Genomic DNA, 26565 nt, shown 5'->3' on the forward strand with positions numbered 1-26565 from the left:
CTCCCTACTACCTCTACATCAACTGCAAAACCCCCAGCCTACCGTTTGCGTCATTGCCTCTTCTGAACAGCAACCGACCCTGATCCCCTCCTCCACAGCCGCCTACCCACGGGTCATCACATCGCCCTAGCCCCGTCGACCTCGTCGTCATTCAGTTCGTCACCATCGTCGTCGCTCAGTTCGCCGCCATCGTCGTCGCCTGTTCATCCGTCGACCGTCACCACTTGACAGCCCAGTAAATTATTTTTTTTGTTAATCTCGTTTTATTAGTTAATTGCATGAGTATTCCACCTCTAAACTCTTATCATATATTCATTGCTTAAATTATATGTGACCTGAGAGTAATTGATCATACGATTGTTTAAATTTGATATTGATTGTAGAATTTGAGCATGATAATGAATATTGCAGCTAAATTGATCGGGATTGGAATTATTCATAATTATTGATGCAAATTTCGTTAAATCCATCTGTCACATTAGTTGTTTTGAATTGATTGGAATTATTCATAATTATTGATGCAAATTTCGTTAAATCCATCTGTCACATTAGTTGTTTTGAATTTAATTTCCTGCCAAAGATCGATGCAAATTTCGTTAAATCCATCTGTCACATTAGTTGTTTTGAATTTAATTTCCTGCCAAAGATCATGGAATTTGGTGAAATGATGCATTATTTGATTTAAATCGCTGCTCTGTCCCGTTTCACATCATTTAACCTAAGAAAAAGGAACTCCAAAGACACCCTCAGGTACCTATGCAATAAAGAAGCTTAAGCACCTATGGGAGTTAGCAATCTATGATGACTCAAAATGTATATGGTCTGCCACTTGCAGTTGACTACGGTAATGTAAGTCATAAATAGATTCTTTTATCGTGGCAAAGTTATACATTCAAGCAAATGCTGGAAAGGAAAATAAGTTGGACTACTCCATGCTATATTGAATCAAATATCTGTATTGTTATCATTATAGCTTTCAACTGAGTGGAATAAACGAGTTGAAAGCCTATAGTCTAAGTACAGTCTGCCATTAAAGATAAAATGTACGCACATAGAAGTCTAACCGAGCACTTCCCATCCATCGATACTTCTCAGACTCAATATCAACATCTGCAATAAAACCTGCAGAGAGTATTAAAGTCATATTCAGACACAATCGGAAATTAATCTAATCTCCCCAAACCACAAACTAACTCATCCTTAGAAAGCAAAATACAGAAATTTTTGAAAATTAAAACAAAGGTCTCAGATTTTGAATACCCCATGTAACCATCAGAACACTAAAAAATTTGGTAACTCCTTGCATGACAGTGGTAACATCCAGCGAGCGTTTATGACCTATATGTAAACAAGCAGTGTTGAAGAAAAGATTTATCTTAAAGAATGAAAGTTTGGAAACTAGATACTGAAAAAAAAAGACCTCTGATAACCGAAAACACAGAATTTGAGATTGAATATTTTTCACCAACTGCATCAAGAAGTGATTTCGCCATGCCATTTCCTGTACCTGCATTTAATACCCTAGATCAAAAAAAAAATACTTGATGACATAAATCATACCAATGGAGCTATACAGTGTAAGATGTTCATAAAAGTGAGTTTTTCCCCACTTAAACCTAAAGCAAACACATGAAGATAATTAAGGGGAAAAAATGTTTACATTCATATTGAGTTACTTTCAAACCAGAAAGAACGTAACTCCCAAGAAAGAAGTTTACAGCACGTTAACACCTTGTAATTTATTAAAATATGCACATAAAACAATAAAATAAAATTAATTAAATCATGTTATCTTATTCTGTTTAGGTCCCGTGTTTTACCTCCACCCTACCCCTGCAAACCCCTTCCTCTCAACCAACATACACACACAAAGGATAATTAGAAGAATGACCCATAAAAGTTTGCAATAGAAAAAGTCTGGAAGCTTCCAGCCATAGCAAGCCGGATGCTTCCCGCCTTTCCAGAAGGGAGCAGAGGACCTCCTTTCCTGTCCTGGATGTCACTCACTCTATCTAGTAAGAGCAGGCAAAGCAGTATCTATTGTGCTGGGGGAACATCTTGATGGATGAAAGCATGAGGGTTTGAAAAGGTACAAATATGTAGCACGGACACGGATCCGACACGGCCATCCGACACGCCGACACGAGGCAAATCCTAAAAAATACATAGGATACGTGTGTTCGACACGTGTGTCCGACACGGACACAACACGACACGGCTTCATGTTATGCGTGTCTGTGCTTCATATACAATGCAAGGAATAGTTTCTGTTATAAGTCAATTAAAAATAAAATATAATAGCGATCACAGAAAAGAAAAGAGGGCAAAAATGTCCATCTAAGAGTTTCACTGACAGAAAGCAGAATTCATCCAAGAGTTTCTTTCCACATATAGATATTTATCCTTTGTTAACATATGAAAAATTACTTTTTTTCCTATCAAGTCACTTTCTTGTAAAAGTGGAAACTCAAAATGAAGAGTAATAGAAAAAGAATCTTTGAATAAGAAGGATTATAGAGAATTCCTTTACCAATATCTTTTTTCTTCACTTTCTAAATATAGGAAGATTAATTGCGAAAAAAAGAAACCACAATGTGCAAGGTATTGCAGTTTAGTCAAACAACTGAGTTATATGATAGAAGTCTGAAAAGGAAGAGACACTATCAGCAAATAATTGTAGCTGAAATGAACATTTGAGATGGGTGAGAAGAAATTTGTTAACTGCGAGGTAAAAGATTAGTGCATATGCAAGAAGCTAAGATAGCTTTAACTAAGAATGAATCAAGGGAGAACCTTAGTGCATGTGTAATGTAAACATGGTGCAAGTTAGGGGTGGCGATGTCATGATTAATGGAAATTTTGCAGAAGTTGAGTATTCACTGGTTTTGTCCCAAATTCAGCCCATTTTCAAATTCGAAACATAGTCATTAATTAGACGACCGAGCTATTATGCTATGTTGGCACAACTTACTGCATCTAATAGTGTATAATATGGTTAAAGATTGCATGTTAGGAAAATATGGCAATGTACCTGCTGGAATTATTCCAAGGGGCACCTTGATTGCAGTATCCCAATCTTCTCTTTGCAGCAACCCATTTACTATCTACTCAGAGCAGGAAAGAACACAAGTTAGAAACAGAAAAAGAGTTCAACAGAAGCAGTTGGAGCAGCCACTGGTTTTTCTTTAAGGAAGCTGCAGAGAGCATATATATAAATTGCAGGTGAAAGTTGCACCAAAATGAATGTTGATATCCCATAGTCTCATACATATCTGCAACTATATAAAGTTACCGATTAATTACATGTAATGTGTGAAAAAAATAAACCACAATAACTTGAACCCCTCAAAAACATAGCACATAGAGCTACTAAAATTTAAAAAGCAGTAACAGATGTCAACATTCTTAACAGAAGTAGATTGACATTTAATTGCAACTTATTGATGATGCAGGGCAATACCAAGCATTCTGCATGAAAAATACTTAAATAGAATGTTTTATCTATAGCAAAAGGGATTGAGCTTCTACTTATTCCAAGCTATTGTTCTACCAAGATTCAAGGATATAACCAAGAACACCCTATTGCTACATTCTAAATCAGTAAATTGAGAATGTTGTAGCTCATGAGTTAAAACGTAAGATAATAAATAAGGATCTTCAGGAAGTTAGGGGTATTGCAAATCAAGGATAGAATGAGGAAGAACCTTTGGAGATGGTTTGATCATGAGCATTGGATAAGTTGAGTTCTCTACTTAGAAGGAATTCATTGAATTATAGTTGAGGAAGCAAAGAAAACTTAGGTGGTTTTGAACATAGACTGAGGTGGATAAAAAGAATGATGGGTGATAAGCCAGCAGATGCTCTGGTGGACAAAAATTCCAAACTTCTGTCAGATTAGGATGAGCTATCTGATGATTCAATATATGAGACTAATATGAAAACTACATTATTTAATGGTAATTTGGACAAATATTACATATTCCATGACTGTTTTGGGCCAGCTAATCCAATCCTTTGACATGCTGTTATTAGGATTTTCTGGCATTTGAGAAGTGCTCCACATAGTGCTCTCTTACATGCCATCCATGGACAGTCATCATCCAACTGATCTTCTTCCGATTCAAATTGTTAAAGTCACGGATTGAAAGAAGATCCACTATATATATCTCATGTCATAGAGAAGTAAGAAACCGGCCGTAGTTTCTACATTGAGTGTAAAGTTGGATTATCCAGCCCTACTAGATACTACCACGAGCTGCTTTGGAGAGAACAGACATTTGGCAGTTTGGTTATAATTATATACCACCTCCCAATCAGAGTATATTGCAGGCATATTACACTAAGCTTGATATTTCATAAGAGAACAAAATGCACTGGGGAAGATTGTTATCTTATTCGACAAAAGGTGATTAATCACAAAGTCGCTGAGATAAAGCATGTATCGTGTTGCTAATAAGCTTGGCTGATTTACTTACAAAACCTCTCGAAAAATCACTTTGCAAGTTGGTTTATGTATCATATATATGCTTTAGATTGAAAGGCGATGTTTAAAAGTATGCCTTCTTGAGGTGTGTTATATAAAAGGCCCTTCTTAATTAAATCACTAGTTGTCAGTTTGACACTACGGCAGACCTTTTCTTCAAGTTCTCCAGTTGGTAGATCCAAACATATTGCCCTTTCTAACATGGTCAAAAAACTTTCACATAAAAAAAAATAGCTTGAAGTAGAAATTTAAGCTAACATTACAAATAAATTCATGTCCCGACTGTTAATACGTCACATGAATCACTAACCTCCACCAATATGCCATCTCCACTGATGCATACAATTCCATCGTATTTTAGAAGATCCAGTTTATAGGCAATTTCTTGAGCATGAAGTTGATACCTGGTTTCTGAAAGATCACGGATATCACTTTGTTAATCAAGGTGCTACAGGAGAACATTACTGCTACCCTTTAAGATCGTATTTGCCAAAGAAAACCATAAAGAGATTGCACAACCATCAATCATATATTACAAGGCTACCAACCTTGCAACGTGTAGAGTATACCGGCGGCTACAAGCAGGGGCTTGACTTCATTCTGGAAGATCTTTCGTGCACATTTCTTCCCGCCAAAAGGGTTAAGAATGATAAACAACCTCTTTGGCCGGCCTGTTACATAAAGATATAAACTTCAGCAGAGCAAGGACTGACCTATGTCATAACAACACATAATATTTACTTAATATGTTCATATTTCAGTGAAGATGTAATACACTGTTAAACTCAAGTGTCCTTTTCATGTTAGTTAGACTCGCAAACACATTGCTCAAACTGCAGCAATAAAAGAAATGTGGAAAGATGAAAGAAGAGATAAAGAGTGGACTTTTCTCAAAGGAAAATAGTATGTCAACAGGGAAGAGTTGTTTAATGCTATTTAATGATCTTGAAAACAAGAGGGGAGGCACAAATGCTAAAAAAGATTAGAAGTTAAAAATAGCTGCTTCATTAGGAAGCGCTGTCCTCTTTTTTTTTTTTTTAATGCCTTGAGGAAACGTACCAATAGTTTAAGAAATTTAGATAAAAAAGGTTAGAACACAACACAATGTTTCACATTGTAGTTTTAAGGCCCTGAAAAAGTTAGTATAAATGGCCGAACCAGGGAGAACATTAAAATACATGATAAGTTGGAGCGCTTCATAAGTAAAGAAATTCAGGTTGCATTCGAGGGCTCAGTGAGGATTTAGACCTAAGTTTACGCACCGCCCAAAAGAAAATAATACTAGATATACAAAATAATCATTAACTAAAAACAAGAAATCAGAAGTATCTGAGACATCCAATTTCTAAAGTCAGAAGGGCTGGGGAACTAGCTTTATTAGGTACTGAATTTTGTTCTAATTAGCGACAAGGTATCAAATACAGAAATTTCGCCTGGTTTTTTTTTTTCTAAGTCCCGCGATCTCAACCCCCAAAAGGGGTTTAAATAAATAAGAAAAGAGCGGAAAGAAAAAGCTAACCAAAAGAAGAGAAGCATTGGGTAAATTTATGGTTCCACAAATTGAGCATCTCATCGTTGTCCATCTCCAAGACGTAATCTTTCCTGCTCCTCTTCCCAATTCTTTTTGTGGCGACTCCCATCGATCGGTCTCCAACAACAACAAAGCCTCGAACCCTGATAATTCTTCGACGCTGGTCATCCTCATCATCCGTCCCAAATCCCAGCGCCTCCGACTCCAGCGCCAAGCACTGCTCTCCCTCCTCCTCCCCCCGCCACGTCAAGCCCGCCCATTGACCCGGATCCGACCCGTAAGCGATCCAATTTGGGTGCTGTTGGGTTTTCGAACCATTTCCCTCGTCTTTTAGTAGTTTACGAGCTTCAAGAAACGAGATGAGAATCGCGAAAGAGCAGGGGGGAGGGGGAAGAGATGGGAGGAGTAATGGGAAAATTCAATAATAATATGGGAGACTTGAGAGGATGGCAACGGACGTCCACGTGACTTGCACGGCTCCGAGACCATAGAGGAGGGGAATACAAATTGATTAAACAGTTCAGAGGGAGTGATCACTGGTGAGGTGAGTCCACCAACCCCAAGATGTGACCATAGGAATCGAACTTTTATTAATTATTATGTGTGTATGTAGGGGTGTCCAAAAAGCCTGCGGTCCGGTGTCCGGCCCGGCTCTGGTTTTGCCCGGACACCCGGGTCAGATCCGGGCCCTGGCTCGGGTCCGGGCCCGCGAAAACGCAACAACGGCGATGACACGCGCGGTCCGGCCCGGAAACAGTGCCCGTTTCGGCGGATGGCACCAAACTCGGCTCGCCGGCCGGTGGCCGCCAACGGTTTACCAGAGGTTGGGGACCGTTGTGCGAAAATGCCGGGCCGGGCTTCGGGCCTTTTTTTTCTTTCTTTTGGGACCGGCCGGTCAAAAATGATCGTTTTCGGTACGGTCTCGCGGCGCCCTGGCCCGGCCCAAAACCTGGTCAAAAAACTGATCGTTATGTCTTGGCCTGCCATAACGGCCATTAACTACGTGTTGAACATTTTGCCCCTAAAAACGGTCAAAAAACAGCTAGAATTTGAGGGTATTTTGATCATTTGTCTAGGAGGCTGCCTCTATAAATATAGGGGGTTTTCACTTCTTCTCCTCACACTAAAACTCATTTACTTCTCGCTAATACTCTTTTATACAATATTATACTCTCTTATGCTCTCTTATAATCTCTTATATTTTCTTATCATTCCATCAAATGGCTTCTGGATCTGATTATGAAGAGCGAAACATATCTCCTACCGATCCAGAAATGAGTCCTCCTATAATAACTACTCTTCCTACCGGTGGTAATCCTGAATCTGGTAGCGACGAATCTGCACCAAGAGCTCCTAAAAGGGCGAAATCTTATGTGTGGAATTTTTTTGAGAAGATAGACGTCACCAAGGATGAACACGGTAGGATCATCACTCAGAAGGCTAAATGTGCGTTCTGTGGCCAGACTTTCCAAGTTCATCATAAGAGCGGCACAACCACCTCAAACGTCATTTTACATCATTAGTTCTCAGCATAATTTCTACTAATTTCATGACATCCCACATTTCATCTTGCTCTCGATCTGCATCCTTATACGCAATTCATTCTTCAAAAGCTTAGTTAGGTTCAATATATAGACCGAAATGGAAATTGGATGTGTCGTTACTACAAAGACATACCCAACATGAAGTGGAACAAAAATCAACTCTTAACACACGACCATAAGTTGGTTACAATGAAATTGTAGGCAATCTGAGCAAGGAATGTATTGGAGAGCATTATGGACTAGAAATCTATTTAAAATCGCTAAAATGAGAGTTTAGACATGTACTACTTTATAATTACAAAGTTTAGACATGTCCTAATTTATGCATGTTTAAATTTGAATGGACTTTATGATCACAAAAATAATTTGAAAACATTGATATCACATAAAATAAACCACCCACGTATATATGAAAATTATAACTGAGGGCTCAGAACTTAGTCAATATCATCATTGTTAGGCATCCAATACAATATCAATAAACATTGTAGGTTGCTAATCTCGGAAAATCTGACAATCATTATAGCCTAAAAGTTAAAAAGTCACTAATTAAAACCCACGACATGACAACCGAATACCTTAATAACCCACAATAGTAACCATCCAACACAATGTGTATACATTGTAGGTTGCTCACGTTCAAATTTTTTTCAGTTGTCATGTATATGGTGAGTTATAAAGTTCAATGTAAAAATTAGTATTCAACAATAATTTCCTTCATCATGGCAAATATTTATATAAATTATATGCTCAAAGTGGAAGCACAACCAAAATCAAATGCATATAAAAAATTACTGCATATTACAATAATATGTTCTATCATCATAATGTTCGACAAACCCAAAAAATAACATGTTCATATTGTTCTTCAACCCAAAAAATAACAAGTTTCCCTAAATTAAGCAATCCATGGTCTTTCTGTTGGATATAGGTGCCCTGCAGGCAATAATTGTATATTGTAATAGGACCTATATGAATATAACATCCTTGTTTAAAATAATAGTATGCTATTTTGGTCAGATTTATCTGGTATTTTAATACAGATAAAGTCCTTAGAATGATACTAGACTATCAGACATTTCAGATATGATCGTAATGAAGAGATCTGATTTGTCGCTAACGTATATTCTAAAATGTTCCTAGTCGATGAAGTGTTGAAATGGGACATCATCACTTTGGTAAGACTAGTGTATACTTTATTTTTCCTTTGGAAGGACGATGATCCATCTCTTAGATCATTGATGTGAGACATCAAGATATAGTATACAGGTGACTCATTAGTGAATGAGTTGACTGAACGACTCACTGAGAACATCTAGTTGGTAATTATACTTAACTGTCAAATAGAAGTTCTCAAGTGATATAGTACATAGTAGTCTCATGACCTGAGGCATGAGTGCAATATCTTACATGTCAGTATAGGTGTACTTAGACTTTTACCTAACCACAGTTCTCATCGAGTTGTGCATAACGGTTCTTGTTGGGTACATCCCGAGACATAAGTAGATATTGAGATGCCAAGATGGGATTCGTCTCTCCCAGTATAGGGGGTTGACGTCATAAGATTGTTTGATATAACTATAACCTGAAAATCCTTGGCCGAGGTAAATAAGATAAACTGAGTATCAGTTTTGATCTTATAGGTTATGAGTTAATATCTACAAACACTAATTGAGCAATTGGGGTTTGACAGTTTTCCATACCCTAGGCTTAATAGTTTGACATGGTTTGACGAAGAGACCGGACTGTACGATATTATCACTGAGTGGTCCTGATAAAATTGTGTAAGCATCTTGCAGACATTTATCACAACTTATACCCGGGTAGTCTTCATGTGTAGCTAGCACCTCTGTTGTACTTGTGGATATGATCCACTGCCGAGTTCTTAAGTTGGGCCCTAGAGTCACACCAAGCGCGTACTTGAATCCTATGAAACACAATTTATAGAGTGATGCGTATGATTGATACGCATATATGATTTTATCGGATACACATAAACAGTTATGTATATCGATAAAATCGGAATGCTATGTGCTTAGGAAATAAATTCTAGTATTTTTCCTATAAAGTTAACTTTTAGTCAACTAGTTGACTTTTTGGTCAACAGTTGACTTTTGGTCAACTCATTGACTTTTTGGTCATATGATGACTTATTAATCAATGATTGGAAAATTACAAAATATCGTATTTATGAAATACAATATTGATTTGGTATTCTCATTTATGAAATACACATACCATGTATAATGAGTCATGAGATGAGTCATTTAGTGGTATGGTTTGAGCACATGGTTTATTAGCACATGGTTTTGAAATGTAATGATTCATAAGATGATTCATTGCATGACTCACTAGATTAATCATTGATATTTGATGATTCATTGCATGACTCATAGGATGAGTCATTCATGTCATGAACACATTTCACTCTATAAATATGAGCTCTCTTTCTTATGGAAAGGTTAATGAAAAATTGGCTAAGGGGTTTTTTCCATAAGAGAATAAAAGAGAGCTCTCCTCTTACTAAACTTTAGCTATCTTTGAGTAAGAGGAAGTAGTAGGATTTTAAAGTACCCCGGGGGTGGACATCTTGCCTTGTGTCTCAAGAAGACTCCAATTTTATCAAGCTCACTTGAAGACTTGGAGATCCACTACGAGGAGATTTACTACTACAAGGAGCAAGAGTTAGGGGTTGTTCGATCTTCCATCGAATCACGCTTCAAAAGTATGACTTTATAACCCTTGTATGCTCTCTTTAATATAGGGATTATGTTAGATTTAATTAGGATGGTCCTATTATGTATTTCATGCTCTCTACATGCATAGCATAATTATACATATAGTCTTCCGTTGCGTATTTTGCATGTATTTAGCATGAATTTCCTTCACTTTCACCAAAAGTAATTGGATTTAACAAGTATGTTAGAAGTGAGAATCACAAAATACCACGTGAACCGATGTTCATATTGTTCTTCAACCCTCATTGTTGAGAAATGCATGTTTGTAGATGACCCTGGTTGGTGGTGCATCGGGAAGTAATTGTCATCATGAAGTGGCATATTGAGAAATACATGATGTGGTTGACCAAAATATGACTGCTGAAATGGAAAATACCCACTATCGCTTTAACGCATGGACTGAGGAGATTGAGGTGGTGGAGGTTGAGATATGTTTGTTCCCTTACCTTTATGATTATCTCTCCCACTTAATGATGTGTTATCAGCCATTACTAATTCAAAGAGAGAGTTAGATACAATATAATTTGTAGAATAAGCAAAGGTTCAATACATGAATGAAAAGCAAAATATAACAAGTGGAAAAGGCAAAGCATAGAGTTAAAGAGTACATACATAATTTAAACAATACAACAAATATAAAAATTAGGTCTTAGTGGTTACACCATGATTATAGTTATCACAATAGTCAACTCACATCGCCCAAGCAATGTCATCTATAAGAGTCTTCCACTCATTTCTTAATTTAGTTTGTTCTCTTTGGGTTTGAGTTTGAGTAAAATCAACGAAATTACTGCTATTTTTATTTGTCACCTCACCATCAATATCTTCGATAAATTTGGACTCGTTGAGTCGTTCATCACTTGGATCAACTGTTGCAATGAAATTATGAAGTACTATGCATGCCAATATGATATCTACTTTGTGTAGGAAATGGGTAATGCAGCTTAGCACATAAAATCTTGAAACGGTTCTTTAATGTGCCAAATGTAGATTCAATTTTAGATCTCAAAGAAGAATATCTTAGGTTGAATAATTCCCTTCTATTCTTAGGTGTTTTACTCAAATGTTCTTTCAAATGATATCGAACACCTCGGTATGGAGAGATAAAACCTAGCATGGTGGGGTACCTAGCATCACACAGATAGTATTTGGCTACAATTTTATTAAGAAAATTGTTAAGCAAGTCAAGTTTGCATATTAAAATTAAAATGTTCTAAGTTAAAATTTTATATAATTACCATCATAGACTTTCAATTCATGTGGTTATGGTCTAGATAATGCATCCTGGAGAATCCTATAATTATTTGCAGACCCCTCCCAACCTGCTAAAACATATATGAGCAGTTTATTTGGGGTGTAAGCTGCAAGCACATTCTGTGTAACACATTTGCGGCTTTGAAATTATGCAACAAGATTAATCGGAAGCATTGCATCAACATGAGTCCAATCTATCATACCAATGCAATCCTATAATACGTGTAGTGCATTACTAAGTTCATATTTATTTTCATTGATTACACATGTAACTATGTTTAAAGTTGTTATGGGGTATATCTGTTCCATGAATATATGACTTGATGAGTTAGCATCTCAACCAGCCCAACAAGCTGACACCCCCGGTGTCAGCACGAGAAGCAGTGACAATCAATATGAGAGAACCTGACCTCCCAGATGAGTCAACATCTTTATATCGACTCGCGAGATGATTATTAGCTGAGACGAGATGACATTCCAACCAGTCGGAGATGTCGACACTCCTGAGTCGCTGTGAAAGGCGGTGTTAGTCGACATGAAGAATAACAACTCAAAGATATGATCCTATAAGTTTTACTTCTCGACAAAGCTAAAGGATTGCCCCTATCTCAAACCTGTCAGCATAGGTGTCACTTCTCAACATTGTTTAATCTTTGATGATCATCATTCAGTGTCACTCCTCAACAGTCTTGAAGACTTTTCAGCTGCTGGCTCCTAATGCGGCTGAAGTAATCTCCCGCCACTCACAAACCAACACGTGTGGAGCAAATGATGATTTATTTTCCAACTCACTCTTTCTTATCGCCTTACTACCGTCTTACTGCTCACCCATGGAGTGACCAACCTTCCCTCGGCATCCCTCATAAAGGCAGGTACTATTCGCCATAGCCATAGGTTCGCAATAAAAAAACCCCCAAAAAGAATACACAGTTTTATGATTCCTCTCAAGCTCAAGTTCAATAACTGACTTGATCATCGGAGGTACCACGAGGGAATTTATCCCCGCCCTCTTACGACTCTTTGTGTGCAGATTGATCAATCATCCTAAGTCCAGAATCAGATATAAAGTCAAAGAAGAAAGCGGCCCCTTGCAAACTCCATGAGCTGTGAGATATTTAACATTAACAATTTGGCACCCACCGTGGGGCCTTCTTTCCTTTTTGAGAAAAAATGACAAATTCCAATATAAGATCTGAGCAGTCTCAATCTTGAAGACAGCCGCCTAATTATGTCAACCAGGGTCAATTGGATCAAGCGGTGAACCAGCTTTCCCATTCACTTAAAGAGCAATTTGTCGTCTTAAGTAACTAGGTTCTATAACGAATCCTAGCACTGCCACATGCCATTGTACCACCTCTACCCTCTGAAGACCGATGATCAGGAGAACCTCCTTCCCAACAACGGTGTGTCTCACCGTGAACTCCTCATAATCCCTCTAAGAAGGTGGAGAGCCATCTCAGACAATCAGGCGTCTCATCTCAACAGGAACGGCTTCGTCGTTCTCATTCAAAAGCCGATGATGGAAGTCCCAGTCCCAGTCATTTAGAAGGACGTGCCAAAGGAATAGGCTCTAAGAAGCCCCACCATCGTGCTTTCTCATCCTCATCTACCACTTAAGGAGCTTCCACCTACAATTGAGTATAAAGGCTGGTTGCTGATACAATTGGAGGGAATACCCCCCTCTCGGACGAGATAGTGAAATGCTCGTTTGAGAACTTCAAAATGCCCCACTTAGGGATGTACTCGGGTGAAGGAGATCCTTCTGAGCATGTTCAAAATTACTTTGACATAATGAGTATGCTCTAAGTTTCTGAAGCAATCCTATGTCGCTGCTTCCCTATCACACTCACAGAAAGCGCTAAGATTTGGTGGAACGCTTTGAGTAGAAGGTCCATCAGTAATTTTCGATAGCTAAGTCGAAAGTTCATCTATCACTTCCTAGATAACACCAAGCAGAAGCTCCCCCCTCATGTGCTGATCCAAATGAGGCAGGGACCAGAAGAGAGCCTCCGGGCCAACTTCAAGAGATTCCAACCTAAGAGGTTGGAAGTCAACGACCCAGGAAGCGCAATCGCTATAGTGGCACTCGTCGCCGATCTGCAGAGCAATGAATTCACTAACTCTCTTGCTAAGAAGCTAATCACGAATTATGAGAAATTGATGGCTGATACATGGACATGGAGGACGCCCAAGCTTACAAGGCCTCAGCAAGGGCCACAGGGGGTCCCACTGCTACTACTTAAGCAACGCCAGCAACCATGGACGTTCCCTCAAGCCCTCCAACAGCACCGGTAGTAATTCTGTCACTTGGACTGACCAGAAGTCCTCGAAGACTAGGATGGCACAAGAATCCTCCAAGGGCCAACTCCCATCCTAATCACTCAGACAGGAGGAGTCAACAGAGAAATGCGGCACCAAAGGAATCTCTAACCATCTTAGACACCTCGCTTACTAATGCCTTGTCTATGGTCCAAAGGGAAGGATATCTCAAAGATCATGCACCTAAGATGTCATCAGATCCCAGAAGCAGAGACATTAAGCAATTTTGTCGTTACCATCGGGATCAAGGACACCTCACCAATAATCGTTGAATCCTCAAGCGGGATATAGAGGATCTGATTGAGAGAGGACATCTGAGAAATCTCACCTTTCGAAGAGATTACAGAGATATTGTAAAACCCCGTATTTTTTGTTAGAAATATATGTGAATTATTAATGATGAATAATTCTATTATGGTAAATGGCTTGAGGTTATGGATATACTTGATATCAAGTTATTAGATATGTATAAGTGTATTTTTATAGAGTTTTGTGCATTGGTTTTAGCAAATTAGCAAAACATGCACAGATCTAGAAAATGACTGCTCAGTCGACTTATGAGTCGACCATTGAGTCGACTGATGGGCTGATTTCGGGGTTTTTTTTAAGTTTGCGGGTCTATTCGATTTTGTTTCGGGTTTGACTGCTCATATATTATCTCTCCTACCTGAGAACACCTTTAGAACCCAAAAACCCTAGCCCCCTCTCTCCCCTTAAGCCCTAGCTTAGTGTTTGGTGATTTTGGGGGAATTTTCGGAGGATTTCAGCAGGGTGCTGTCGAAGGAGGATCGTTTCCCAGAGGGTTCAGGAGTTTTTCAGTATATCAGAGGCGAGTAACATCTTGCCCAGCCCTTACCCACTGTTTGTATAATTTTCTTTGAGTTTTATTTTGGATTTTTGAGCCTAAAACGTATTTGTGTATAAAGATAGATGCTTTATATTATGAGTTGCAAGATCTACATTTTCAGTTTATAAAAAGCTCACCAACGTTTTTATAATGTAGATCCAGATCTGGAATTAGAATTAAATATTGGTTTCCTTGCGATTTTATTGATTTTAAATCCGTTTTAAACATGTATAAATATGTTTAGAGCTTTTGTGTAAGAAATCACATGCAATTACTTCGTTCCAGTTTGTACACTTATGTTAGAATCAAATATATGCTGCTAAAAATGATAAAAGGAATCAAGTTCGTTTGAAAATTTTACAAAATACTCATCATATGCGAAACTTGGAATTTTTTGCTCAGTCGTCTAATAAGTTGACTTATCAGCCGACTCATGAGTCGACTGATGAGTTGACTGATGGGAAATTTCTAGCATTCTTTCTTTTCTTCTGTTCTGTCTGGTCGACTAATGAGTCGACCAATGATCCCAGTCGACTCATGAGTCGACTGATGAGGAAAATTTTAGTTTTTCCTCGTTTTGTATCTGTTTGAGTTATTTCGCTTTAACCGAAACTGTTTGAGCATGTTGACAGATATTGCGTGCTTTTATGTGAATGAGGAGTCGCCTCAAATATATGATATTAGAAAATTAAGTTTATTTTATATTTCTACATGTGAGATGACTTATGGACACGAGTTTAGATTTGCATACCGAGACACTTGTGAAATTAGTGTATATGCATCTTTTCATAAACTTCTATGTGGTCCATGCGTTGGGCATTTATCAGTTCATGTGTTGGACATTTATTTTTCAGTCCATGTGTTGGAAAAATTTTCAGATGCAGTCCATGTGTTAGACATTCACTACATATAGTTTAGTCCATGTGTTGGACACCCGTTTAGATCTTGAGTATGACACTTAAACTTGCATAGGCTGGACATGATACTTATGTGGGTTGTGACATGACACAGTATTTTAAGTTCTGAGATGGGTTTGTCTTTTTTTTATTATTAGATTTTGGGTTTGGTATTTAGGGATTTACAATTTGAGATACAAGATATATACATGAAGGTTTCATTGTTTGGATTATTTCGCTCGACGTACCTATGCTCGTGTTGTAATTTCCTAAATACTAAAATCCTCTTATACATATGGATTTATAATTTGAGCTACATGGTATATACATGAGGGTTTCCTTGTTTGGATTATTTCGCTCGACGTACTGAGGGTTTCCTTGTTTGGATTATTTCGCTCGACGTACTTATGCTCATGTTATAATTACCTAAATAGGATCAGTGATTTTATCTATATATGTATTAACTGTATTTTCTGTATACAACGAGCCCTTTCCTTTGGGGTTGGTTGTGATGTTGCTCACTAGCACTTTGATGCTCATTGTCCCTCCCCCTTTCAGGTAACGAGCCAGGTGCCCGGAGAGTCGCAGGTTGATGGCGATGCACTTTAGTTTTAGCTGTCTATTTTAGTTATATTTTCTTTTGAGCTCCACTATAGATTTTTGTTTAGACATTTGAGGGTTTTATTCTAGAAGTTGTAAAGGTTGTGTGCCTTATTTCCTCTTATTCAGACATTTTGTATTTGAGACTTGTTGAGAACTCCAGTTTATTCATTTCAGATATTGACTTGTATTTCAGTATGTTAGATGATGAAATATTAATTTGATCTTTATTATGTTATCAGTTGACTCTTGTATTATCTTTTACTTGCTTTTGTACCTACACCTGTAGTTGACTCTACTAGAGAGATAGTCATTATGTTGGTGAAACATGTTATTGCACGGTGTGGTACATGGCAGGTTTGACATTCTTGGTTTCACCCTGGACTACAGCCTTGTGTGAACCCAGGGACATCACAGTTGGTATCAGAGCTCTAGTTCCAGTATCCTTAGGATCATCTTGTGTCGAGTTGTGGAGCTAGGATAGAGTTTCTTAGGATTCATGTATAGAGTCCGTAAGGATTTTCTAGTATGAGTGAGGACGATATATGTGTATATCTCAAAATTTGAGAATTTTTTTTCCATGACAACTATTTTTGTGTAAATTTAAAGTATTTGTGTGAATACTAAATTGTTGTGAAAATCATATTGTGATATGCTATGTATGTGTATATGTCTATTTTGACTCATAAACTCTTATTTTCTTATGATCAGAGAGATGACAGGACGTGGTAGACCTCGTACTCGGAGAGCTGGATAGGCAGAGTCGTAGGAGGCTCCACCTGAGCCACAACAAGCTTAACCCGAGCCACAGCAGGCACCACCTAAGCCGTAGCAGGCTCCCCAATACCTGATAGGTCTTATGGCTCCCATCGTAGCTAGGATGGCAGCAATTAAGGAGCTTGTGGCGAATCATATCGTGCCACCAACGAACACCACCACCACTAGCAGATCAGCCACAAGGGATACCAGTCATTCCTATCAACGAGAGACCCCCCAGAGACCGCACCTGCAGCTATTCCACCAGCAGTTTCGGATAGAGCCACATAGCAGGAGGTTTGGCTCCGTATGGTAGAGAGGTACCAGAAGATGAGGGCACCTGAGTTTCAGGGGTTATCAGACCCTCTTGCAGCCCATAAGTGGAAGGAGGATGTGAGTAACACCCTCGACATACTTAATGTGGATTCGGTCCAGAAGCAGATATTATCATCCTACGGTCTGAAGGGAGACACCGGGAGATGGTATTGACTCCAGTTCACTCTAGAGCACCGGATGACCCTCACATGGGAGGACTTCGTCTACTTCTTTGATTGGTAGTATATTTCTTCTGCAGCACAGACTGGGAAGGAGTTTGAGTTGTCCCGGTTGACTCAGAGGGATATGTCAGTAGCAGACTTTGAGAGCAGATTTATAGGGTTGCTGCACTTCACGGGTATGTGGCAGATAGGAGAGCGACAGGTTCAGATGTTCCTAGCAGGGCTCCGCCCTAATCTTCATCGATACCTCATCTCGAGGAAGTTCTATTTAGTTCGAGAGGTAGCAGAGGCCGCCACCTCACAGGAGATTGAGACTACCATGTTCCAGAAAGATAAGGAAGGGAAGACTAAGACAGAACAGAACGGGGACAAGAATAAGAACAAGAGACCTTTTTCGGGACCTCAGCGGCAACATTAGGGCCCTCATAAGAAGGGACCCCAGCAGGATCAGAGAGCGCATCAGCAGCGCAAGTTTCAGGGAGTTTGCTATAACTGTCGCAAGGTCAGACATAAGGCATCAGAGTGTCACAGCGCACCAGTAGGAGCTCAGCAGGGCAAGGGCCCGAACCAGCAGCAACAGAGAGTTTAGGGTAGAGGTCAGGGTCAGCACATGAGGCTAGAGGCATCGCCAGCAGCTCAGAAGACTGAGAGACAGATTCGTGTAGTTCAGGAGGTTCCTTAGGGGTAGATAGTTCCGTACTCTCCAGCACTAGCAGCAGAGCAGACGTCAGCCACAGGCAGAGTATATGCGGTAGTACCGTGTGATCATGGAGCTAGCGGAGCAGTGGTGGAGGGTACGTTCCTTGTGAATTCTTTTCCCGCCCGTATTCTCTTTGATTCGGGAGCTTCGCATTTCTTCATTTCGTATGATTTTATGTCTAGACTCCAGCTTGTAGCTTAGCCATTAGACACCCCTTTATCAGTTTCTACCCCTTTAGGTGAGATATCACTTCTGGAGAACATTTGTAGGAGGTGTACTATCAGTTTAGATGAGTCGGAGTTTGTTACCGATTTGATAGTGTTGTATATGTCCGAGTTTGATGTTATCCTTGGTATGGATTGGTTGTCTTCCTATTATGTTAGTATTGACTGCTTTGCGAAGACAGTCAATTTGCAGGCATCCGATGGGTCCGAGATGATTGTGGCAACCTCTCAGGGTAACTGTTTTGCAGAGTTATTTTCGGCGTACATCGAGGAGGTGATGCGATGAGATCAGGGTGTTGATTTATTGGAGACTAGAGTTGTCTCAGAGTATCAGGATATCTTTCAGGACATATCTGAACTAACTCCTATGGGAGAGGTTGAGTTCTATATTGAGTTGCAGCCAGGCACAACCCCGATATCCCGCGCACCCTATCGCATGGCACCAGCTGAGATGAGAGAGCTTCAGACCCAGTTGGATGACTTGTTAGCTCAGGGTTTTATTCGTCGGAGTCATTCTCCATAGGGCACACTGGTCCTCTTCATAAAGAAGGACGGTAGTATGAGATTGTGCATTGATTATAGAGAGTTGAACAAGGTCACTATCCGAAATAGGTACATATTACCTAGGATTGATGACTTGTTCGACCAATTATAGGGAGCATAGTATTTCTCAAAGATTGATCTTCGTTCTGGTTATCATCAGTTGTGGGTTCGGGAGATGGATATTCCTAAGATCGCTTTTTTGACTCGATATGGATCTTTTGAGTTCATGGTCATGCCATTTGGGTTGACCAATGCACCCACTATATTCATGGACTTGATGAACCAGATTTTCCGTCCCTTCTTGGATCAGTTTGTGATTATTTTTATCGATGATATTCTCATTTATTCGAGATCGGAGGCAGAACACGAGCAACATCTACGGTTAGCTTTGCAGACTCTGCGGGATCATCAGTTATATGCCAAGTTCAGCAAGTGTAAATTTTGGCTTTCAGAAGTCAGATTTCTCGGCCACATCATTAGTAGAGAGGGCATAGCAGTAGATTCGGCTAAGGTTACAGTAGTTCTTGATTGGGAACCACCAAAGACGGTGACAGAGATTCGTAGCTTTTTGGGATTAGCTGGTTATTACAGGAAGTTCATCCAGGACTTCTTGAAGATTTCGACGCCACTTACACGCCTTACGAAGAAGGGTGTACAGTTCATTTGGAGTGTGGAGTGCCAGAAGGCCTTTGATATTTTGAAGATTAAGTTGACTTCAGCATCAGTTTTGACTATCCAAGCAGCGAAAGGACATTTGTGGTCTATACAGATGCATCATTGGCAGGTTTAGGAGGCGTCTTGATGCAGACTCAGAGAGTAGTAGCATATATCTCACGGCAGTTGAGGGTGCATAAGCAGAACTATCCCACTCATGACTTAGAGTTAGCAGTAGTGGTATTTGCATTGAAGTCATGGAGACACTATTTGTATGGAGTGCAGTTTGAGTTGTTCATAGACCATCAGAGTCTGAAGTATCTTTTCTCTCAGAAGGAACTCAACTAGAGATAGAGGAGGTGGATTGAGTTTATCAAGGATTAGGAGTTCGCGATCCAGTATCATCCGGGGAAGGCGAACGTCTTAGCAGATGCTTTAAGGAGGAAGCGTCGACATCGGGTTTTGGCTTTGAAGTGCTCATTATATCGAGATATTCTTACTCTTAGCCAGTTTGATTTTAGACTCGAGATTTGTGAAACCAGTGTATTTTTAGAAACTGTGTCAGTACAGCCATCTTGGAGTACCGGAGTGGTTAGAGCTTAGCAGGAAGACTCTTGGATTTAAATCCAAAAGGAGGAGATTTCCAAAGAGCCTATGGCTGATTGGACCATTGGAGCAGATGGAGATCTATAGATGAAGGGTAGACTGGTTATGCCATCCAGTGCCGAGCTGAAGAGAGAGTTATTTGATAAAGCACATCGTACTCGGTACACAGTACATCCAGGGACCACTAAGATGTACAAGGACCTGAAGAGACACTTCTGGTGGAGTGGTATGCATAAAGAGATTGTAGACTATGTGGCTAAGTGTTTTACCTGTCAGCAGGTGAAGGCAGAGCATCAGAGGTTGGCAGGAACACTTCAGCCTTTACCCATCCCAGAGTGGAAGTGGGCAGATATTTCTATGGATTTCATTGTAGAATTGCTAAAGTCGAAGAAGAGGAATGATTCTATTTGGGGGATAGTGGACCGGTTGATGAAGTCAACACATTTTATTTCAGTGAAGGCTACATATACAACTGAGTCGTATGCGAGGATATTTATTCGGGAGATAGTTCGACTTCATGGAGTTCCTGATACAATTGTGTCGGATCAAGGTTCAGTATTCACTTCGCATTTTTGGAGGAGTTTTCAGGATTTGTTTGGCAGCATACTATCTTACAACAGTTTTTTCCACCCACAGACGGATAGTCAGACGGAGAGGGTGAATCAGGTGTTGGAAGACATGTTACAGACTTGTGTCATAGACTTTCAAGGTAGCTGGGAGGAGCATATTCCACTGATAGAGTTCGATTATAACAATAGTTATCAAACGATAATTGGTATAGCCTCATATGAGGCATTGTACGGGAGACCTTATAGATCACCGATATGCTGGGCAGAGCCAGAGATAGCTTAATGCTTGGGCCAGAGCTTATGAGGCAGACTACTAAGAAGGTAGCATTGATTAGAAAGAGGATTTTAGCCGCTCAGAGTCGACAAAAGAGATATGCAGATAAGAGACGAAGACCCTTGGAGTTTCAGGTTGGAGATTCGGTTATGCTGAAGGTATCACCTATGAAAGACGTTCAGCGATTCGGGAGATGGGGAAAGCTTGCACCGAGATATATTAGACCCTTCCGGATTTTGGAGCGCATTGGAGCTGTGCCATACAGACTAGATCTTCCAGCATCGATGTCTAGTATACACAATGTATTTCACGTTTTTATGCTCAAGAAGCGCTTGCATCATGAGGAGCAACAGAGAGTGTTGGATGCACCAGAAATTGAGCTTCGGGAGGATTTGACTACTATTGAGATTCCAGTTTGTATACTTGTTAGAGAGGACAAGAGGTTTAGAAACAAGGTAATTCCTTTGTTGAAAGTTCAGTGGAACCGAAGAGGCGTTGAGGAGATTTCTTGGGAGCAAGAAGAGGACATGCATCGTGACTATCCACACATGTTTGAGCAGGTAAATTAAATCTTTTTGTATGAATTATATATGGATTATAGATTCAATTATGGTGATGTTTATACTTAACACTAAAATTAGGGTATTGCCACTTATCTCCTAAATACTCGAAACATATGGTATATATATGAGGGGTTCCTTATTTAGATTTTTTACTTGATGTACTTGTTCCATTTAGTTAGGGGTTAAGTAGGGGTATTTACATTTTAGATGGTTAAGTGTTGACATCGAAGATGTTTTTCGAGAGCGTGAAGATGCTATGTAGCGCTACTTCCTGTATTTATTGAGGAAGTGGATTGATTTATGTGTATGATTATTCGTGTGATTTTATTTAGATTTAACTTTAGAATGAGGATATTTCCACTCAATTCTTAATCTTTTGGAACACATGGTATATATATGGAGGTTCCTTGTTTAGATTTTTCGCCCGACGTACTAGTTCCATTTGATTAAGGATTGAGTGGGAATATAGTCATTCTGGATTATTAAATATAAATATCGCTATATGCTTGTCTAGAGTAATATTATTTGTTTGAGTATGATTTCTGAATTTTGAGGATGAAATTCTTTTAAGTGGGGAAGAATGTAAAACCTCGTATTTTTTGTTAGAAGTATATGTGAATTATTGATGATGAATAATTCTATTGTGGTAAATGTCTTGAGGTCATGGATATACTTGATATCAAGTTATTATATATGTATAAGTGTATTTTTATAGAGTTCTATGCATTGGTTTTGGCAAATTAGCAAAACATGCACGGATCTGGAAAATGTCTGCTCAATTGACTTATGAGTCGACCATTAAGTCGACTTATGAGTTGACCATTGAGTCGACTGACAGGCTAATTTTGGGTTTTCTTTTAAGTTTGCGGGTCTATTTGTTTTTGTTTCGGGTTTGACCGCTCATATATTATCTTTCCTACCCGAGAACACCTTCGGAACCCAAAAACTCTAGCCCCCTCTCTCCCCTCAAGCCCTAGCTTAGTGTTTGGTGATTTTGGCGGAGGATATCAGCAGGATTTTTGAGGTGCTGTCGAAGGAGGATCATTTCCCAGAGGGTTTAGGAGTTTTTCAGCATATTAGAGGCGAGTAACATCTCGCCCAGCCCTTACCCACTGTTTGTATAATTTTCTTTGAGTTTTATTTTAGATTTTTGAGCCTAAAGCGTATTTTTGTGCATAAAGATAGATGCTTTATATTATGAGTTGCAAGATCTACATTTTCAGTTTATAAAAAGCTCACCAATGTTTTTGTAATGTAGATCCAGATCTAGAATTAGAATTAAACATTGGTTTCCTTGCGATTTTATTAATTTTAAATCCGTTTCAAACATGTATAAATATGTTTAGAGCTTTTGTGTAAGAAATCACATGCAATTATTTCGTTCCAGTTTGTACACTTATGTTAGAATCAAATATATGCTGCTGAAAATGATAAAAGGAATCATGTTAGTTTGAAAATTTTACAAGATACTCATCATATGCGAAACTGGGAATTTTCTGCTCAGTCGACCAATAAGTCGACTTATCAGTCGACTCATGAGTCGACTAATGAGTCGACTGACGGAAAATTTTTAGCCTTCTTTCTTTTCTTCTATTCTGTCTGGTCGACTAATGAGTCGACCAATGATCCCAGTCAACTCATGAGTCGACTGATGAGGAAATTTTTAGTTTTTCCTCATTTTGGATCTGTTTGAGTTATTTCGCTTTAACCGAAACTGTTTGAGCATGTTGACAGATATTGCGTGCTTCTATGTGAGCGAGGAGTCACCTCAAATATATGATATTAGAAAATTATGTTTGTTTTATATTTCTACATGTGAGATGACTTATGGACACGAGTTTAGATTTCCATACCGAGACACGTGTGAAATTAGTGTATATGCATCTTTTCATAAACTTCTATGTGTAGTCCATGCATTGGGCATTTATCACATTTAGTTCATGTGTTGGACATTCATTTTTCAGTCCATGTGTTGGACAAATTTTCAGATGCAGTCCGTGTGTTATACATTCACTACATATAGTTTAGTCCATGTGTTGGACACCCGTTTAGACCTTGAGTATGACACTTAAATTTGCATAGGCTGGACATGACACTTATGTGGGTTGTGACATGACATAGTATTTTAAGTTCTGAGATGGGTTTGTCTTCTTTTATTATTAGATTTTAGGTTTGGTATTTAGGGATTTACAATTTAAGATACAAGGTATATACATGAGGGTTTCCTTGTTTGGATTATTTCGCTCGACGTACCTATGCTCGTGTTGTAATTTCCTAAATACTAAAATCCTCTTATACATAGGGATTTACAATTTGAGTTACATGGTATATACATAACGATTTTCTTGTTTGGATTATTTTGCTCGACGTACTTATGCTCATGTTGTAATTACCTAAATATGATCAGTTATTTTATCTATATATGTATTAGCTGTATTTTCTGTATACAACGAACTCTTTCCTTTGGGGTTGGTTGTGATGTTGCTCGCTAGCGCTTTGATGCTTGTTGTCCCTCTCCCTTTCAGGTAACAAGCCAGGTGCCCGGAGAGTCGGAGGTTGATGACGATGCACTTTAGCTTTAGCTGTCTATTTTAGTTATATTTTCTTTTGAGCTCCACTATAGAGTTTTGTTTAGACACTTGAGGGTTTTATTCTAGAAGTTATAAAGGCTGTGTACCTTATTTCCTCTTATTCAGATATTTTGTATTTGAGACTTGTTGAGAACTCCAGTTTATTCATTTCAGACATTGACTTGTATTTTAGTATGTTAGATGATGGAATATTAATTTGATCTCTATTATTTCATCAGTTGACTCTTGTATTATCTTTTACTTGTTTTTCTACCTACACCTGTTGTTGATTCTACTAGAGATATAGTCATTGTGTTGGTGAAACATGTTATTACACGGTGTGGTGCATGGCAAGTTTGACATTCTTGGTTTCATCCTGGACTGCAGCCTTGTGTGAACCCAAGGCTGTCACAGATACTGCCCTAAACAGAAATGAAAGGAGATCCCACTCGCGGTCGCCTTGGCCTCGACCTCAAATGGGCGAACGACCCCAAGAGACTACTCACAAAGGAGGCATCGATGTAATAAGTAGTTGTCCTACAGTTAGGGGGTCATCAAACAATGAATGAAAGAGATATACTAGAAGAACGTTGCAAGTCAACCATGATCCTAAGAAGACGAGGACAGAAAAGCTCATATCTTTTATCGATGATGACCTACATATTGTTGAGATGCCCCATGATGGTCCTCTTGTCATCACCACGGTCATTAATAGGTATCAGGTGAAACGAATTATGGTCGACACCGGAAGTTCGGTGGACATCTTATATACTAGCACCTTCAATCAGATAGGAATTGACAAATCCCACCTCCTCCCTGTTAGCCTTCTTATTTTGATGATGTTTAATAAATAATTTACTTCTAATATTGTTTGTCTAGTATTTGTGTTTATTTATTTATTATAGACAAACAACATGTTGGAGGATGGATGGAATTGCGCTTCAACGATCATATCCAATGGAGGTTGGCAGAATTGTGGAGTGAAGCCTATGCAATTCAAATTGAAGATCTAATTTCTAGCTTCATCCGCAATGTGTACAAAGTCAAGCTTATTAAAGATCAAGATCAAGCTTGGGTAACATTAGTTTAGGTTTATATTATGTGTGTTGGTACTTTAAGCTCAATCATATACACACACACACATTATATTGGTTTCCTTGTATATATATAGTTATATATATATACAACACATATAACACACACACACACACACACACACATATATATATACATAGTTATATATATATATATATACATATTTTAGTTTTTGGTTTCTATGTATATGTAGTCATACATATACATATATGTTTCTATGTATATATATAGTTATATATATATACATACATAGTTTCAAGTTTTCATGCTTATAAATATGAGAATACATATTTATTATTGTGTTTTGGTTTAACTATATAGATATGAAACAAATTTACATTCATATATATAATCATATGTTTCATACTCTATTTTGTTTAAGAATATATTGCATAGAATATGCAATTTTGAGAAAATATTATTTTCTTAGTTTATGGAATTAATAATAATCATATACATCTTTTATTAAGTTTACAAAATCATTTTGTAACGTTTCAACACATGGTTAAGCTAAAATGTCAAAACTCATGTGTTCACATTTTTATGTTTTGGACTATTTTGCAAAATGATGATATTTCTCATTTGGGATGTTCTTTTTGAAAACTAGTTTTTGTAGCATGTTTATTATCATGTCTATAATCATATCCAAAGTTTCATAATTTTTGGAATTCATTTGATATTTTTAAACATGGTTTAAAATTAAGTTTTTCTGTGCATTTCATATCTATGCACGTTTAGTCGACTCATTAGTCGACTCGTAAGCCGACTTACGAAGTGCAGCGGAGTTGTAATTTTTTCTTCTGCTGAGTCGACTCATATAAGTCGACTCATAAGTCAACCCATAAGTCGACTTAACAGAGAGTCGTTGCACAGTAACGGCTAATTTCCAGATTTAATTATTTTAATGTTTTTATGGGATTTTGTTGAATTCTTGGGCTGGTTTTTTCAAGCCTATATATACCCCTATATATTAATTATTTTAATAAAGCCAAGAGAATGTTTTAACAAAGTTTTAACAAGGGTTTAAGTTTTGTTTAGTGTTTGTTTTAAAAGCTTTTAAGCGTTTGAGAGTTTGTTTTGTGAAAACAATTTCACAAGAGCAAAGTGGAGATCATCCTTGGTGTTTGAGCATTCACTCTTCTCCCTCTCTCTTGTTATCTATAGAGAGGTTTCTCTAAACTCAATCTAGCTTTACATTTATATTGTTTAATTACCATTTTATTAATCTAGTGTTTATATTGAGTTTAGTTGATTTTATTTACTCTTTGAATACACACACAACCATTGAGCTTATTGTATTTA

General features: G+C 38.4%; 1 protein-coding gene across 1 annotated transcript in view; it reads right to left on the reverse strand.

The window, feature by feature from the left end:
* LOC109849533 (sphingosine kinase 1-like) overlaps positions 1-6421 on the reverse strand; it is a 12627-nt gene extending 6206 nt beyond the window's left edge. Inside the window, exons 1-7 of the mRNA XM_020419383.1 lie at positions 6003-6421; positions 5032-5154; positions 4794-4894; positions 3032-3104; positions 1421-1507; positions 1261-1338; positions 1052-1122 (exon numbers count right to left, since the gene is read on the reverse strand). Of these exons, the coding sequence (XP_020274972.1) occupies positions 1052-1122; positions 1261-1338; positions 1421-1507; positions 3032-3104; positions 4794-4894; positions 5032-5154; positions 6003-6123 (654 nt within the window). The 5' untranslated portion in view covers positions 6124-6421. The remainder of the gene's footprint in view (positions 1-1051; positions 1123-1260; positions 1339-1420; positions 1508-3031; positions 3105-4793; positions 4895-5031; positions 5155-6002) is intronic.

Source organism: Asparagus officinalis, chromosome 7 (assembly GCF_001876935.1).
Source record: "Asparagus officinalis chromosome 7, Aspof.V1, whole genome shotgun sequence".
NCBI classification, from domain to species: Eukaryota; Viridiplantae; Streptophyta; class Magnoliopsida; order Asparagales; family Asparagaceae; genus Asparagus; species Asparagus officinalis.